The sequence below is a fragment of the Miniopterus natalensis genome, chromosome 5 (genome assembly GCF_054644295.1).
Source record: "Miniopterus natalensis isolate mMinNat1 chromosome 5, mMinNat1.hap1, whole genome shotgun sequence".
Classification (NCBI taxonomy): domain Eukaryota; kingdom Metazoa; phylum Chordata; class Mammalia; order Chiroptera; family Miniopteridae; genus Miniopterus; species Miniopterus natalensis.
Genome location: NC_142085.1, coordinates 75,593,998 through 75,608,687, shown reverse-complemented (window position 1 = coordinate 75,608,687; position 14,690 = coordinate 75,593,998). Strand labels below are relative to the sequence as shown.

Here is a 14,690-nt window from a genome sequence, read left to right as displayed (position 1 = left end):
AATTATTGCAAAGCAAAAAGGTATTTTTAAAGAAGAGGCTACCTGCTTTAGTTCTAAGGTTTAATTGACTGCCTGTTATTGTGCGTGTTTCTACTCTCCTGGTTTTAAGTCCCTGCTCCCTCTTAATCCATGAGGCCTTGTCACAGCCTGAGACAAAAGTGTTTTTTTTAAAATATATATATACATATTTTTATTGATTTCGGAGAGAGGAAGGGAGAGGGAGAGAAAGAAACATCAATGATGAGAGAGAATCACCCATCGGCTGCCTCCTGCTGGGGATCGAACCCGAAACCCGGGCGTGTGCCCTGACCGGGAATTGAACCCCGATTTCCCGGATCATAGGTCGATGCTCAGCAGCCGAGCCACTCTCTCTGGGCAAAACAGAGTGGTTTTAAAATGAACCTGTTGGCATGTCAGTCTGGGGGATGCGTGTGTGTGAGGTAAGCAGGAGGGCAAAGAATGGAGTTGTGCGTGTCCTGGCAGCATGTAGCGTCCACAGGAAATGCCACTTGGGGATCCGCCTGAGTATTCATAGAGATTAGCGCTCAGGCTGAACGAGACGGTGCCAACCGAGCACAGTTAATCCCGGAGGCTCGCTGACCTCACTCGTCGCTGCCTGAGGCCGGCTTCACGGTCCTTCCACTGGCCCTTGACGGACAGTTTGCTTTCGTTTGGAATGAACAGCTCAATAAAATAAGGCGCAAAACAGGAGTGTTCGCAGCCTCCTTTTCAAAGAGGGGTCTCGGCACCTTCAGTGTGTTCATCTCATCTCCCTCCCCACCTTCTGTCTCGTGCCAGGAGAGCAAAAGAGAGGAATTCAGTCTGAGTTACTTTTTAAAGAAAAGCCCAATTAAACATGTTTTGTAGATGTTCCTAGTCTGTGCTGCTCCTACAAGGACATGTTCAAGTATAATGAATGAATCTTAAGCAAGAAGGAAAGAAAATGCTTCAGTCACATTTTAAAAAAATCAGCACGTGAGCCGCAGCGCTGGGCTAGTTTGCAGTAATGACACCGTGGCTCGTTGCATTTTAGTTAATGTTGCAAAGCGATAAATCTGTGAGGAGAAATAACAACATGCAAGGAGACAATGAACACAATGTGCTTTGCTCCTTTATTGTGACAAGGATAGCTTCTTTTAAATAATTCATGATGATACTTTGCAGTGTGCTACTGAACGTACAATGTGTACTTCACAAAAACAACAAGGCTTGTAATATGGGACTTGAATCTAATTCTCTGCTCTTAAATTTCTCATAAGACGTGGAAAGAAGCTGCCAAAATTGTGATGAAAATAACCGGGAGAACAGCTTGGGGAGGTGGCCTGGAGAGGGGCAAGTGGGTCTGGCAGAGGTACCCGTTTTCTAATGCCCAAGTAGCGCCTCTTAGTCTTGTCTGGTGGCTTTGCAAACACTCTGTGGCACGGTAAGGGTCTGTATTAAATTGGTTTCCATGTGGATGCCAATGTCACCCAGAATAATGACTGAGATTGGGGTACAAAGAAAATGGAGAGCGGGGTGCCGAAGTCTTCAGTGAATAAAAGAGCAAAGCTGAGTGCAGGTAAAGCCACAGGAGGGGAGATTGAAGAGTTTTTTTTAAAGCTCTAAAAATAATTCATACATTCCAATTCATAGTTACGTGGATGCACATACGCACACGTTAGACGGTTGTACCTGGGTGGTGGGATTATGGGTGATGGGTATTGTCTTTTTGTTTACCCCCATTTTCCAGCGCTTCTCCAAAAGCCTGGTATTGCTGTTGAATAGACGAGAGGCCCAAAGCTTTCACACGTGTTCCCTCCAGGCGAACACACATCCTACAAGTCTTTGCTTGTCTAGCTCCTACTCTGTCTTCAAACTCCAACTAAATGCCAAATCCTCAGACAGGCCTTTCTGATCCCAAGGGCTAGGTGAGGCCCCCGTTACCTTTCCTTTGTCACTTAGCACAGTCGCAGCTCTTTAATTGATACCTGTTGAGCTGGCCAGGCCTGACTTGGATTGTGGAAAATAAAGGGTAACCCTTGCACACAGACTTGTCATTGTTGGGTACCTGCAGTATGACTCGCCCAGTTATTACGTAACTGTGGCCCATGAGAGACGGTGGTGCTGGGGAAGAGGCAAGAAATTGTATCTGGAGCCAGCATGGTAGATACAAGTCATGTACCTAGTAAAAAGCTTTTTTTTTTTCAACACTATAGGTAACCATATAAGGTAATAATGGGGTTTTTAGGGTGGTATTTCTGGGGTACTGCCACAACCCTCCTCCCTATCGGGCTGACCATTCCGTTCCTGCCCCCCAAACACTTCCCTGGGCAAGGCTCACTCACTGAGCTCTCCCCCCTTAATGCCGCCTCATATCCTTTGCTGAAACCTACATCCTTTATACTCGATGTGCCCTGTTGTGTAACCTAAGCATGATTTCTGTGTTTCCATTCTTGTTGACCCTCAAACTCGCCTTTTTTGGATGTCTGTCTCCTCCAGTGGACTGTAAGTCCCATAAAAGAAGACATGGTCTTACTGGCTGCTCTGTCCCAGCACCTAGTATGGTGCTTATAACTTGAAGGGGGGAAATCAACGCGTGCAAATTAGAATAAAAAATGGAAAAATAATAAAAGTTGAAAATAGAAAAAGGAAAAAATCACTGCTTGTATTAACTTCCTGTTGTTACTGTAACAAATTACCAACAATTCAGTGGCTTAAAGCCATTTGAATTTGTCTTCTCAGAGTTCCGGAGGTCAGAGGCCTGAGGTCCGTTTCACTGGGCTACAGTCAAGGTGTTGGTGAGGCTGGGTCCTTCTGGAGGCTCTGAGGGGAGACTCTGTTTCCTTGCCTTTTTCGGGTTCTAGAGCTGCCTGTCTTCCTTGGCTCATCTTCAAAGCCAGCGGCATAGGACCTTCAGGTCTCTCTGTCCCTCCCACTGTTTCATCACCACATCTTCTCTTCTGACTCTGATGTCTTCCGCATCCCTCCTGAGGATCTCAGAGTCCCAGTAATGCAGGCTACCCACCCCCATCTCATATTCCTTAATCACATCTACACAGTCCCTTTGCCATGTCTCCAGGGATTCAGACAGGGACATATTTGGAGGCCACTATTTAGTCTACCACACGACTCCAGCTTGAGACAAGGAAAGCACCCCAAAATAGTTACAGCAGTGTTAACTTGCACTGTCAGATATCCAATGATAGGCCTGGGCAGTCCCCTTTCTCTGCTTTACAAAAAGTCTTAGTTTACTAAAATATGAACTTCATAGGGCAGGAACTTTTTACACTCGTTACGTGTTGAGTCCCATGCATCCAGAACTGTGCCTAGCACACAGTTGGCACTCAGTAAATATGTGTTAAGTGATGAGTGAATAGGCTTTAGCTTTTGCCACTGACCACTTCCCCTTCTTTAAGTAAAATAATCTCAGCGTGGTGGCCCAGTGGTTCCATGGGAGCTGGCTCCATCCCTGGCTCCACAAGGCCCAAGATGAAGGCTAACTCAATGCCTGAGGCCAGTCCCCTGTCCACAGCCCTTAGTTAGAAGTGAGCATGGACTTAAATTAGTCCAATCAGAGCAAAGCCCCAACAAAGACTCTTTTTCCTTCTGGACACAACGGGGGAAATGTAATAATGGGGCCCTGACTGCCGAAGGCAGAGCAGAGGGAAGACATGAAACAAATTACTGGTTTTATTACTGAACCTCTGCATCAGGCTTTAACTGCAGCCAAACCTACCTCTGGATTTTTCAGTTATATGAGAGTAAAATGTGTCCTTTATTATGTGTGTCAAGTTCAGTGTTACTTACAATGAAGCACATTGTAAAAGCATTAAGTAGCATCACAAGTGAAAGATGAAAAAGCAGGGACAGAACCTGAACCAGTAATTTTGTTTCATTGCATTGAGAACTGGAGGGATGGGACACTCTTGTGGTCTGTGTTCCTGCCTCCAAGGTGGGCTAGAATCAAGAGGTGGAAGAAGCGTTGGGGCCTCCAGGTCCCCCAGGCCCAGTGCCTTACACTTGGCTGTTCACCACATCACCCTGGGAACTTGGGGAAAAACAGCTTTCTCAGCCCCATCCCGGGTGTGCTGGGGTGAAACTCATAGTCTGTGATTTTACAAACTCCGAGTGATTCTGATGGGACTACCCCTTCTCCACATCGGTGAACTTGAGCTCCCACCGGTAGAAGGGCAGCCTGGCAGATCCAGATGCTGATCCCAAAGTCAGGTACAAACGGTTGAACGTATGCAAGGTGGCTTTAAGAGTATGTATAGCTCCTTTTGAAGCCCTGATTAATGAACTACTTAGCCTCTGACTGAGGATCCGAAAGGCCCTCTTCTGTGTGTAAAAAAGACACCTGACTGCTAAATGCTGTTTTGTTTTTCCAAATCCAGCATTCGTAGCTATGTTCTGGAGCCAAACCGGCTAGGGCTCTTTCACCTTTCCTAAACAGTAAGGAAAACCAGGGCAGCTCCAGGGCTAGCAAGGTCAAGGACTCGACAATGTCAAGGGCCAAAGCTTTTCCAAAGCTTTTCCGTATTTTCACTTGGCCTCCTCAGCACATGGCTTTGGTCCTCAGGCTTGCTTATCCCCTGAGGTGGCTCCCAAATGCCTAACTACTGTGAGCACAATTCACACCAACAGAGGCCTCAGGCTAGGAGGTTAGAAGAGGGCGAGTCCCTTCCTCATGTCCCTATTTAAGTCCCCTTGAGTGAAGGAAATGCTCCCAGAAGCTCTCTAGCAGCCACTCTCTTAGGTCTCCTTGGGCAGAATTAATATATATACACATCCTTTCCTAAACCAGACTCCACCTACGGGGATGGAATTGTGATTCGGGCTAATGACTCGCCCTCCAGGACCTGAAGGCACAAGAGGAAAGATCCACCCAGCCTAAGTGTCTGACCAACCCACCATTGTAGCCGCCAGCCACTTCCCTCAAGGCTCTTATTTATCTCAGTCCTGTTCCTCTTTACATTTAAGGCACCCCTGCGGGGTATTTCTTTTTTTATTTTTAAGGTTATTTTATTTTTCACAGTAAGTCCTAAAATGTTTTTAATGATTTTTACTAAAATATAGTTGGCATACAAGGCCGTATCAGGGTGAGGTGTACACCACAGTGATTCGACATTTACAGGCCTTGTGATGTGATCAGCATGGTAAGCCTATCAACCACCCGTCGCCATGCAAAGTTATTACAGCTTTATTGGCTACATTCCCTGCGTTTTACCTGCATCCCCATGGTTGGTTGGTTGTCTTGCTGGAAATCTGACCCCCTTCCTCCACCTTTTCCACTCATCCCTGCACCCCCTCACTGCGGCAACCGTAAGTTTGTTTCTGTATCTGAGTCTGTTTCTGTTTTGTTTGTTGGCTTTTGTTTTTTTAGATTCCACATATAACTGAAGCCATATGGGATTTGCCTTTCTCCGACTGACTTATTTCAATTAGCTTAATACTCTCTAGGTCCATCCATGTTGTCACAAATGGTAGGATTTCGTTCCTTTAGGTGGCTGAGTAATATTCCATTATATATAGTGCCACAGCTTTATTTATCTGTTCACCTATTGATGGGCACCTAGGTTGCTTCCATATCTTATTTTAAATAATTTTAAAATTATTTAAATAATTTTAGAGAATGTTAAATAATTCTGCAATGAATATAGGGGCGCACATATCTTTTCAAATCAGTGGTTTTGTTTTCTTCGGATAAATGCCTGGAAGTGATCATGCTGGGTTATAAGGAGTATTTGTTATTGGGTAAAAGCTGTTTTATTATCTGGCAGTACAACTCCTACTCATTTTTCTTTACATTTAAATTTTTCTTAACCGTCGTTGTTTATTTTCTTTTCTGGGTTAGCTTTAGAATCAGTTTCTCAGGGTCCATAAGGAAGTCCAATTTGGGGATTTTTACTGAGGTTGCATTGAACTTGAAGATTAATTTGGAGAGAATGGGCATCTTTAAACACGGTTCATCGACCTATTTATCCAGGGTTATTTTTTATTACCCTTTAATACAAATTTATGATTTCCTTATTAATGGCCTGGCAATTACCTTTTTACTTTTATACAACACAGATAGGGAAGCAGAGCTGAGAGAAGGAAGAGAGAGAGTTGGGGAGGGAAAGAGGGGGAGGGGAGGGAAGGAGTGCGCGTGGGGGGGTGCGGAGAGAGAAAGATCTAGTAACATTGTTTGATTCCAAGGATCTAGCCCAGCCTGAAGTTAGACAAATCTTACATCAATGAATTCACATCTCTTCTTAGGCTGCTTTGAATTCCATTTCTGTTACTTGCACTTGAAAGCATTCTGACCATGAAATCAAAAGAATAGAGAGGAGGAGGAAAGATGACAACTGTCACGGATGCCTACTGTGCCCTATGGGCATGCTACTTCTGCACCTCAGACTTGCTAGGCCACTTGGGTCTCCCGGGCAGCCACTTCTACACTGATTCTGCTCTAACCCTCCCGGGCATCTCCTAAAGACATTCTTAAACACAGCGTACAGACAGATAGTCACTTAAAACCTTGTCTCCATTTCCCCCTGAATTATCTGTGAATGTGACTCCTCCTACGCAGAGGTTAAGAGGACACTTGGTGGATCTGAAAGCTAATATCACGTGTTTTATAAATGGCCGGTGGCAGCATCGGAGCTGCTGCATTTGGGAAGTTGCCCGATGAACGTCCAGAGGTGCCGTTCACACAGGCGACAGTGGGGCACAGCAGCCCGCGGAGCTGTGTGACACGGCACCCTAGGTCGCACCGCTGTGCATCATTCCTTCTGGATTGCTTTACAGAGGCCTGGAATCAATTAAATAATGAAAAGTCTTGAATGAAGCAAAGTATTAGTAATCGCTTCCGTTAAAAAAAGTTGTAATATCTCGAAAACCTTTCTCCTCCTGCGAACTACCAAATGAACACGTTTTTTCGGATGGCCTTTTTGTTATTGCTGCAGTGGGAGTGTTGCAGACACCTCCGTTCCTTTCGCGGGCCCTCACTGAGCGGCTGCTGTGCAGCTGGTATTGCTCTGAGAGCTAGGGGCAGAAGGCGCTCTTACACTCCAGCGGCCGGGCGGCCAGGAAATAAACCAAGTGCTGTGTGTGGCATTATGTCAGCTGGTGCTAAGTGCTACAAAGGTAAGTGAAACACGATTAAGTAGAGAGACACCAGCTACAAAATGGGAAGTGAGAACTTCAAGTGCAAGGGTTTGCCTAGTGGAAGCCAATGAACTTCCCACCACCCACTCTCCTCCGGTCCCCATCCTCACACAATTAAACGGCTTGGGGGTCTACACTGGGTTTCTCCTTTGAAACTCAAGGGTTTTCTTCCTTAGCTTCAGCCACCCCTAAAAACCACCCCGATAACAAACGCTAATATTTCATACGGTTGCCTCTGACCATCTGATCTAGGTGAAAGGACAGGGGCGTGTCCAGACTATGGGCGGAGGGGAGGGAAGAGCCATGATGACCCCAATTTCAAGACTGTGTTAGATATTTAGAAACCCAGCGTGTCTCTTAACACTCCCCTCTCCTCTCCACTGCGTCCACGCAGAAATACTCTTCCACATGGGCGCGCAGGAACACGCAGCGACGCAGCTGTTCTATATTCAGAATTAACCGAGGAGTACGTTGTCCCTGAAAAACTGACATAGTTTTCCCTCACAGTTCACAACTGAGGTAGCACATCCTTGACCGAGCCCTCCAGGGGCTGCCTGGGAAGAGGGGGGGGTGCTGCAGGGGGACCTGGGGGGCTGTGCTTTCTTAACGTATGTAGGTTGGTGCATTTCCTGCCCTCCAACACCATCTCCAGTTGGCTCGGAGGGAATCAAATAATGAGAGTGAATCCTTCACTGATCATGAATCTCCCTTTCCCCTGACACACACAGAGAGAGAGAGAGAGAGAGAGAGAGAGAGAGAGAGAAATCCATCTCTTGGGAGTGAATTTGCATGAATGTGACCCCACCCACCGGCAAAGCTGCAAGTTCGCACAGCTCCAGCCCTGGACTGAAAGGCCTTTGTGTGGGGCGTTACCTGGTACCGAGCAGAGGCCAGTGGAAACCGGTCTCACCAGTGTGGCTAGGAGACAGACGCAAACTTCTCAGAGGCTTCTCCAAGTGTGGCAGACACAGCCCGGTTTCCTTGAAGGAGTCACGGGAAAGGTCAGCCTAGTCTAGTGGCAGAGGGACGACACCACTGGAAACCATTAGGCACGTGGCCGCATAAGCATGCTGTACTGGGGAGATGCCATGGCCGAGGTCTGTAAAAAGTGCCCGTGGTGAAAAGCGGGTAGAGAAGGCTTCCAAGGAGAGGTGACATTTAAGTCGAGGTGAGAGGGAGCATTTGCCAAAGGGATGGTTTCAGAAGCTGAACCTTTGGAAAATGTCTTAAATGTCATAAAACCCCACTGAAGAAATCTTCTTAAATCACAACAGTATGGAATATTAAGAAAGAAAAATCTTAGATGTTTGAATATAGCTCGCAGAGATGAAGAAGAAACTTGTAAAGGAAACTGTGATAGCGTATTCTGACTCCAACTGCAGTATCCTGTTTAAGCTTTATAGCTGTAACTACCTGCGTTTTTAAAACAATATTATTCAGAAATTACAAAACAAAACATCTAGAACAATAGCTTCTCTGCCTTGAAAACAAGGTATTTTGCACAAATATAACGTGGCTCATGCCTAGAGATTTCAGGCATTCCAAACAATGCTAAATTCTCTCATTTATTCACAAGTTTATCCGCAGTGACTGGGGAGCGAGGACTATTGGAACATCTGTGATTCAAACGAAACACTTCATAACTAAAGTTGATTGCCTGGTCACCATTTGACCCAGCAGTTCCATTCCTAAGAATACCCCTAAAAGAAAGAAACACATCCGCATAGAAACACTGTACACAAACGCTCACGGCAGCATGACACACAGGAGCCAAAATGCACAAACAGTCCACACGCCCGTCAGCTGGTGAGTGGAGAGGGAAATACGGCACATCCACGCAGTGGAGCATTATTGGGCTGTCAAAAGGAAAGCAGTGCTGACGCATGCCACGGAATGATGAGGCTTGAGGACATTCCAGTACACGAAAGCAGCCAGTCACAAAAGACCACATATTGTCTGATCCCATTTACATGAAAAGTCCAGGAAAGACAAATGTATAGAAACAGAAAGTAGATTCCTGGTTTCCCAGGGCTGGAAGGTGGAGGTGGGGAGTGACAGCTAACAGGTAGGGGGTATCTTTCTGGGGTGATGAAACTGTTCTAAACTTAGATTGTGGTGATGCTTGTACAGCTCTGGATTTACTAAAACCATTGACTTGACCCTTTAAATGGATAAATTTTATTGTATGTGAATTATACCCCAATAAAGATGTTTAAAAGAAAGTTGATTACACTAACCTTAATCTAAAAAAAAAAAAAAATGAGTTGGGCTTTTAAGATTTAATGAAAATTGAGCAGAGTTGAGACTGGATTAACTCCGGGCACATGGGATATGTAGACGTTGGTAGATGAGAAGGAACGACTGACTGAAAGAAACGAGGTCGGAGTAGTATAAGAAAGACTTAATCCAGACTTTGGGGAGTGAACTGATTGGTGTTAAACAACAAAAACCACCACCACAAGTTAAAGATGGGTTCAGGGTGCCAAGTCTAGAGACCAGGAATTGACATACAACTTCCCCTAAAATCAGCGGTCCAGAATATGTAATAACAGCTTTGAGGAACTGTGAAATACAAACAGCTCTCTGCAGACACACAGCTGCTAGGAAACAAAGCAAAGCAATTTCACTGAGCAGATTAGTTCCATATCCTAGTCCCACAGAAAGAAGAATTCAGGTACCAGACAAAGGGTGCAATTTCCAGTGACAACGTGTCAGGCCTAATGTTAATAAGCCTCAAAATATACCAGAAGTTCTCTCGTGACCTCTAGTGGTTACAACTAAAATTGCCTGGTCTATGACACGTGAGACTGCGCCACCAAGCAATTACAGATATGGGGTTTGGTCTATTATTTTCTGATCTCGAAAGCTGTTAAGTTGGAGTAAAAGAAAACCTAGCCAATGACTGTCATAAAAAGTTCCCTTCCCTGATTTTTAAGCATTGACCGAAGAGCTATTTTTCTGTGGCTTGTTTTTGCAGCTTCTTCCAACACCACCAGGGAGGTGTCTGTCTCTCTCCAGTGACTTCCAAAGGAAGAGTTACCAACCCACTATGCGCCCAAGGATGCAGGAGAAAGCTGACGACGGAGAAGGTGAGCCAGTAGCTAGGAGAGGGGAAATGGCCGATGGAAAGAGATGGGCAGGAAAAAGTGGGAGGCAGGTACTGCAAACTCATATAAGCCAATCTGGTCTTGCACAAGTCTCAAGTACTTACTTTTTGGTAGCTGCCGAAGAAGTTCAGAGTCCCCCCAACCTCACCATCAGGTTGCAGTGAAAACCACTCACACCAGGTGATGCCACACTTAGAGTTTTACTAAGCAAACCTTAGCAAATGAGCCCAAACCAGTGCTCACGGTCTCTTCTGCAGGCTTAAGTCCCAGCTCCCTGTCCTTTGGGTGAAAGGTTCACTCAATTGAGCAAAGACAAGAAACAGTACAAGTTCCAGAAACAGGACTCTATCATTACCTTTGTTGTTGACCTCAGGCTACCAGAAATCCCCAGCCTGACAAAGCTGTTTACTTGGGGATGAAGCTGGGAAGCCATCCTTTCAAGCACCTGCTAGCAGCCGGGCTGGGTTCTTCAACCGTGTCCAGGCACGCTGCAGGGCTCTCTGGAATATTTTGGTCTGTCCCACATCTTTAATTTCACCAGAGAGTCTCCATTTCTAACATCCATCTGACAAGTTAACCAGCCACTGGTTGCTCTGATAATAACGAAGGTTGGATATTTGCTATGTTAGTTAGCAAAGTATCTGGTGACAGCGGAGACTGTGATCTTTCCAATACATGCTAGCTAACCACCCCTACCCCTGGTATTTCAACTCACCCCTTCAAATGTCACACCGTCTTTGCTGGAGGATTTAAAAGCAAATTGTGGACATAACAGAAGAAGTGTCAGGACAAGAACAAGGATACATTGGTCCTCAGGGACCACTGCTGTGCAAGTCTTGCCTTTGCTCCTCAGTGTTGCTACTGTGGTTACTTCTCAGATATTTTTCAGATACATGCATTCATGTAACCAATATTTATGGAGTGCCTACCTGTGTACCAGATAGCTACTTGATACACCGTCTGTCTGATAGTTCCGAGGAGGGAATACTAAGGGAATTAAAATACTAAGGGAATGTGAAACATTCTCTGGCTGAAGCTATTTACATGTTTTTGCAAAAACTACACATCCCACTGAGGAATGAAGATGTTAAAGCCCCAGCGATTCTATGTCACCCTCAAGGAAAAAGCAGCAGAAGAGTCTGTTTATAAACCCTCCAATATCAATGGCTTTGTTTCTTCCTAGGGGAAAAAAACCCTTGAAGGTTATATAAGCACTTTACTACATTTTATTTTCTTTAGGGAACTAATGATAATCACATCAATAAGCTACATTTACCTTAATTGTGATTTAGTGCATCGTAGAAGTATCGCGAATAAGAAGTCTTGACGTTGCTTGTTAGTCCAGAGGTCAAACCAATGACTTATAAGAGCAACTCTTTCCTGAAAGAGCTATAAAGGGGGGTAAATGGCATTTTACTGTATAGTTTCATACAGTCTGAGTTGCTAAGCAATCCTTAGGCAATCTAGCTACCTCACGCTCATATTTGCATAGCATTTACAGTCCACAAAGCCCTTTCCACGCGCAGTGGAGGCCTCTCCCTTCGGAGTGACCTGCTTTTATCCAGGGTACAGACAAGCCTAGGCTTGTTGGGTGGGCTGGTGGGAGAGGCTGGTGGAGATACAATTACAGAGGGGCCCAAGGAGGCCTCTTTCAGAACAAAGAGGTAAAGAACCCTGGCTCTTGTTTCCACCTTGGCTAAGGTGGCCTGGGGAAACAGATTCCAAATATTTTATCTGGAAAACACAAACAGGCTACCCTTGTTGAACTGGGAAAACAAGGCCCTTCGAAGTAGGTATGATTTCACTAACCCACAGTCCTGTATCTTCAGAGCACCCACCAAAAGGAAAGTTAATAAATCTTGCTACAGAGCCATTGTTAGATGTCTCCAGGAAAGACATATACCAAGAGCCAGTATCCCCCCCAAACCTGGTTTCAGACCAACTTTGCTGAGATGCCATATACAAGCTCACTGGCTTATTACTCAGTCGGGCCTGGGGTCCAGCCCAGATGGGCTCCTTCCCTTGTGAACGGGCCTGAGCCTCGCAGGAGCTCTGAGGGCCCAGCCAGCCATCTCCACTAAGGTCTGACAGAGCCGTCCAAGGACTGCATCCTGCGCTACCTTTCAGAGGGGACATCCCCAGGCCATGGAACCACACAGTTGGCACAGGAGGGAAGAGAGGATTAAAGAAACAGAGAGAAATACACAGGGGCGGGGTAAATTACCAGCCGCCATTACCTAAAAGATAAATTTTAAGTAAGGATACAAAATAACAACAACAATAATAATACAAATAAATAATATAATAATTAATAAATAAATAATACAAGAATAAACTCTGTGTTTCATGAACTCACAACTATAAACCTACTTTTTAAAAATCATCATCCAAGGATATATTTCTATTGATTTCAGAGAGAGAGGAAGGGGGGAGAGAGAGAGAGAGAGAGAGAGAAACATCAATGTGAGAGAGAAACATGGATTGGTTACCTCCCGTAGGCGCCCCAACCAGGTACTGAACCCACAACCTGGGTATGTGCCCTGACCGGGAATGGAACCTGCAGCCTTTCTGATGCACATGGCAACTCTCCAACCAACTGAGCCACCCGGCCAGGGCTATAAACCTACTTTTGCCCACCCCTGTACATTAACACTCTCCACACCACCAAAAGCACCTCATCTTTTTTCTTTCCTATCACAGTAAACAGTGTTTTCTGGAGGTTTCTATCTTGTCCCTGGAGGTACAAAGGAAAGGGGAAACAGATCTGGAGTCTTCCGTAAGGTAGGAGTTAGAGATTGGGGTGAGAAGAAACCGTCTTCAGTGCAGAAAAATATAGGTTTATTTTTGTTCAAAGTGACTCAAAAACTAAATTCTTTAGGGGTGTTTTAAAAAAAAATTTTGGCAACATGAGACCCAATATATCCCAGGTAAATGAGCCTTACAAATTTACGCTTGTTTTATTCTAGAGTCTGTAACTCACCTGTCTGTTTAATGCGTTGTTGCTAAACGGTGTCCAGGCACTGAATCTTGTGTGGAAGCTCTCCTTTTCCAGGGTCTTCCTGGAAGAATCCCCAGCTGACATCTCCGCAGATCCTTTCCTTCCGGGCCTAGAAACTATAGGTTCATGTCAATAGATGTTTCTTTAAGCTCACCTAGAAACATCCAGGATATTGATATTGTCCTTATAGGAATTAAATAACTACAGCAGTTCATCTACATGTATGTCCATGGAAATCAGCCAGACAAATACACCCGGGAAGTCCCTGTAGCCCAGCCATCCTAATTTGTTCTGTCCTCACCGAATTGCACCCAAAAGTGAATCTAAACCAGAGTTGTCTTTCACTTTGCTGGAAAATGACTCAGAAACTGGAGTGATTGTGTCAACCTATGGAACTATGAAAAATGATGATTCCTGTTTCAAGCTACTAAATGTCAGGACGGGATGTTATCCAGCACAGACTGACAAAACCATGTGTTGGTGTGCATCCAGAGCTCGCAGGTACAGCTGGTGTGACATAAGTACTTCAAAAATGGTTTGGCATTGTTTCCTAAAGTTGAACATGTGCGTACACTTGACCCAACAGAAAAACATGAGCATGTGAAAGATATATCCATAACAATATTCACAGCTGCATCAGACAGCTCCAAACTGGGAAAAGCCCAAGGATCCATCTACAGTTGTCACATATTCATGGAACAGGGTGCTATACATCAGTGAACAATCTGCTGCTACACACAAAAATATGTAGGACTCACACACATAAAACATTACACAAAACAAGCTGAAAACAAAGCAATACATTTTGTATGGTTTAATTTATGCAAAGTTCTATGCTGTAGTGTTAGAAGTTGGGATGGTGGTTACTTTCAGGGAGAGAAAGAGGGTAATGACAGGGAGGGACATGAGAGGTGATTCTGAGGTGCTGGTACTGATCTGGTGGTGGGAGCCCAGGTGAGTCATTTTGTCATTGAGTTCTATACTTACGATCTGCATATTTTTCTATATCTTCTTTCAACCAAGATGTTTTAAAAAAGATATCATTTACAATAATATGAAACATTATGAAGTACCTAAAGAAATCAAAGCTACAAACTTTATAAAGAAAATTATAAAACTTTACTGAAAAACATTTTTAAAGACTAAAATAAAAGGAGAGATATGTTTTATTCATGAATTAGAGACTTAAAAGAATGAAAAGATTAATTCTTTTCAAGTTGATCTATAGATTCAATGCAATCTCAATTTAAAAAATCCCAAGAGCCCGGCCGGGCGTGGCTCAGGGGTTGAGCGTCGACCTAGAATCCAGGCGATCGCGGTTTGATTCCCGGTCAGGGCACATGCCCGGGTTGCGGGCTCAATCAGTGATTCTCTCATCATTGATGTTTCTGTCTCTCTCTCTCCCCCTCCTTTCCTCTCTCTGAAATCAATAAAGATAGATTAAAAAAATAAATAAA

At 44.7% G+C, this 14,690-nt stretch overlaps 1 protein-coding gene across 1 annotated transcript in view; it reads right to left on the bottom strand.

The window, feature by feature from the left end:
• ECT2L (epithelial cell transforming 2 like) overlaps positions 1 to 13,501 on the bottom strand; it is a 48,993-nt gene extending 35,492 nt beyond the window's left edge. Inside the window, exons 1-2 of the mRNA XM_087817653.1 lie at positions 13,216 to 13,501; positions 11,512 to 11,624 (exon numbers count right to left, since the gene is read on the bottom strand). Of these exons, the coding sequence (XP_087673779.1) occupies positions 11,512 to 11,624; positions 13,216 to 13,317 (215 nt within the window). The 5' untranslated portion in view covers positions 13,318 to 13,501. The remainder of the gene's footprint in view (positions 1 to 11,511; positions 11,625 to 13,215) is intronic.
• Between the last annotated feature and the right edge of the window lie 1,189 nt (positions 13,502 to 14,690).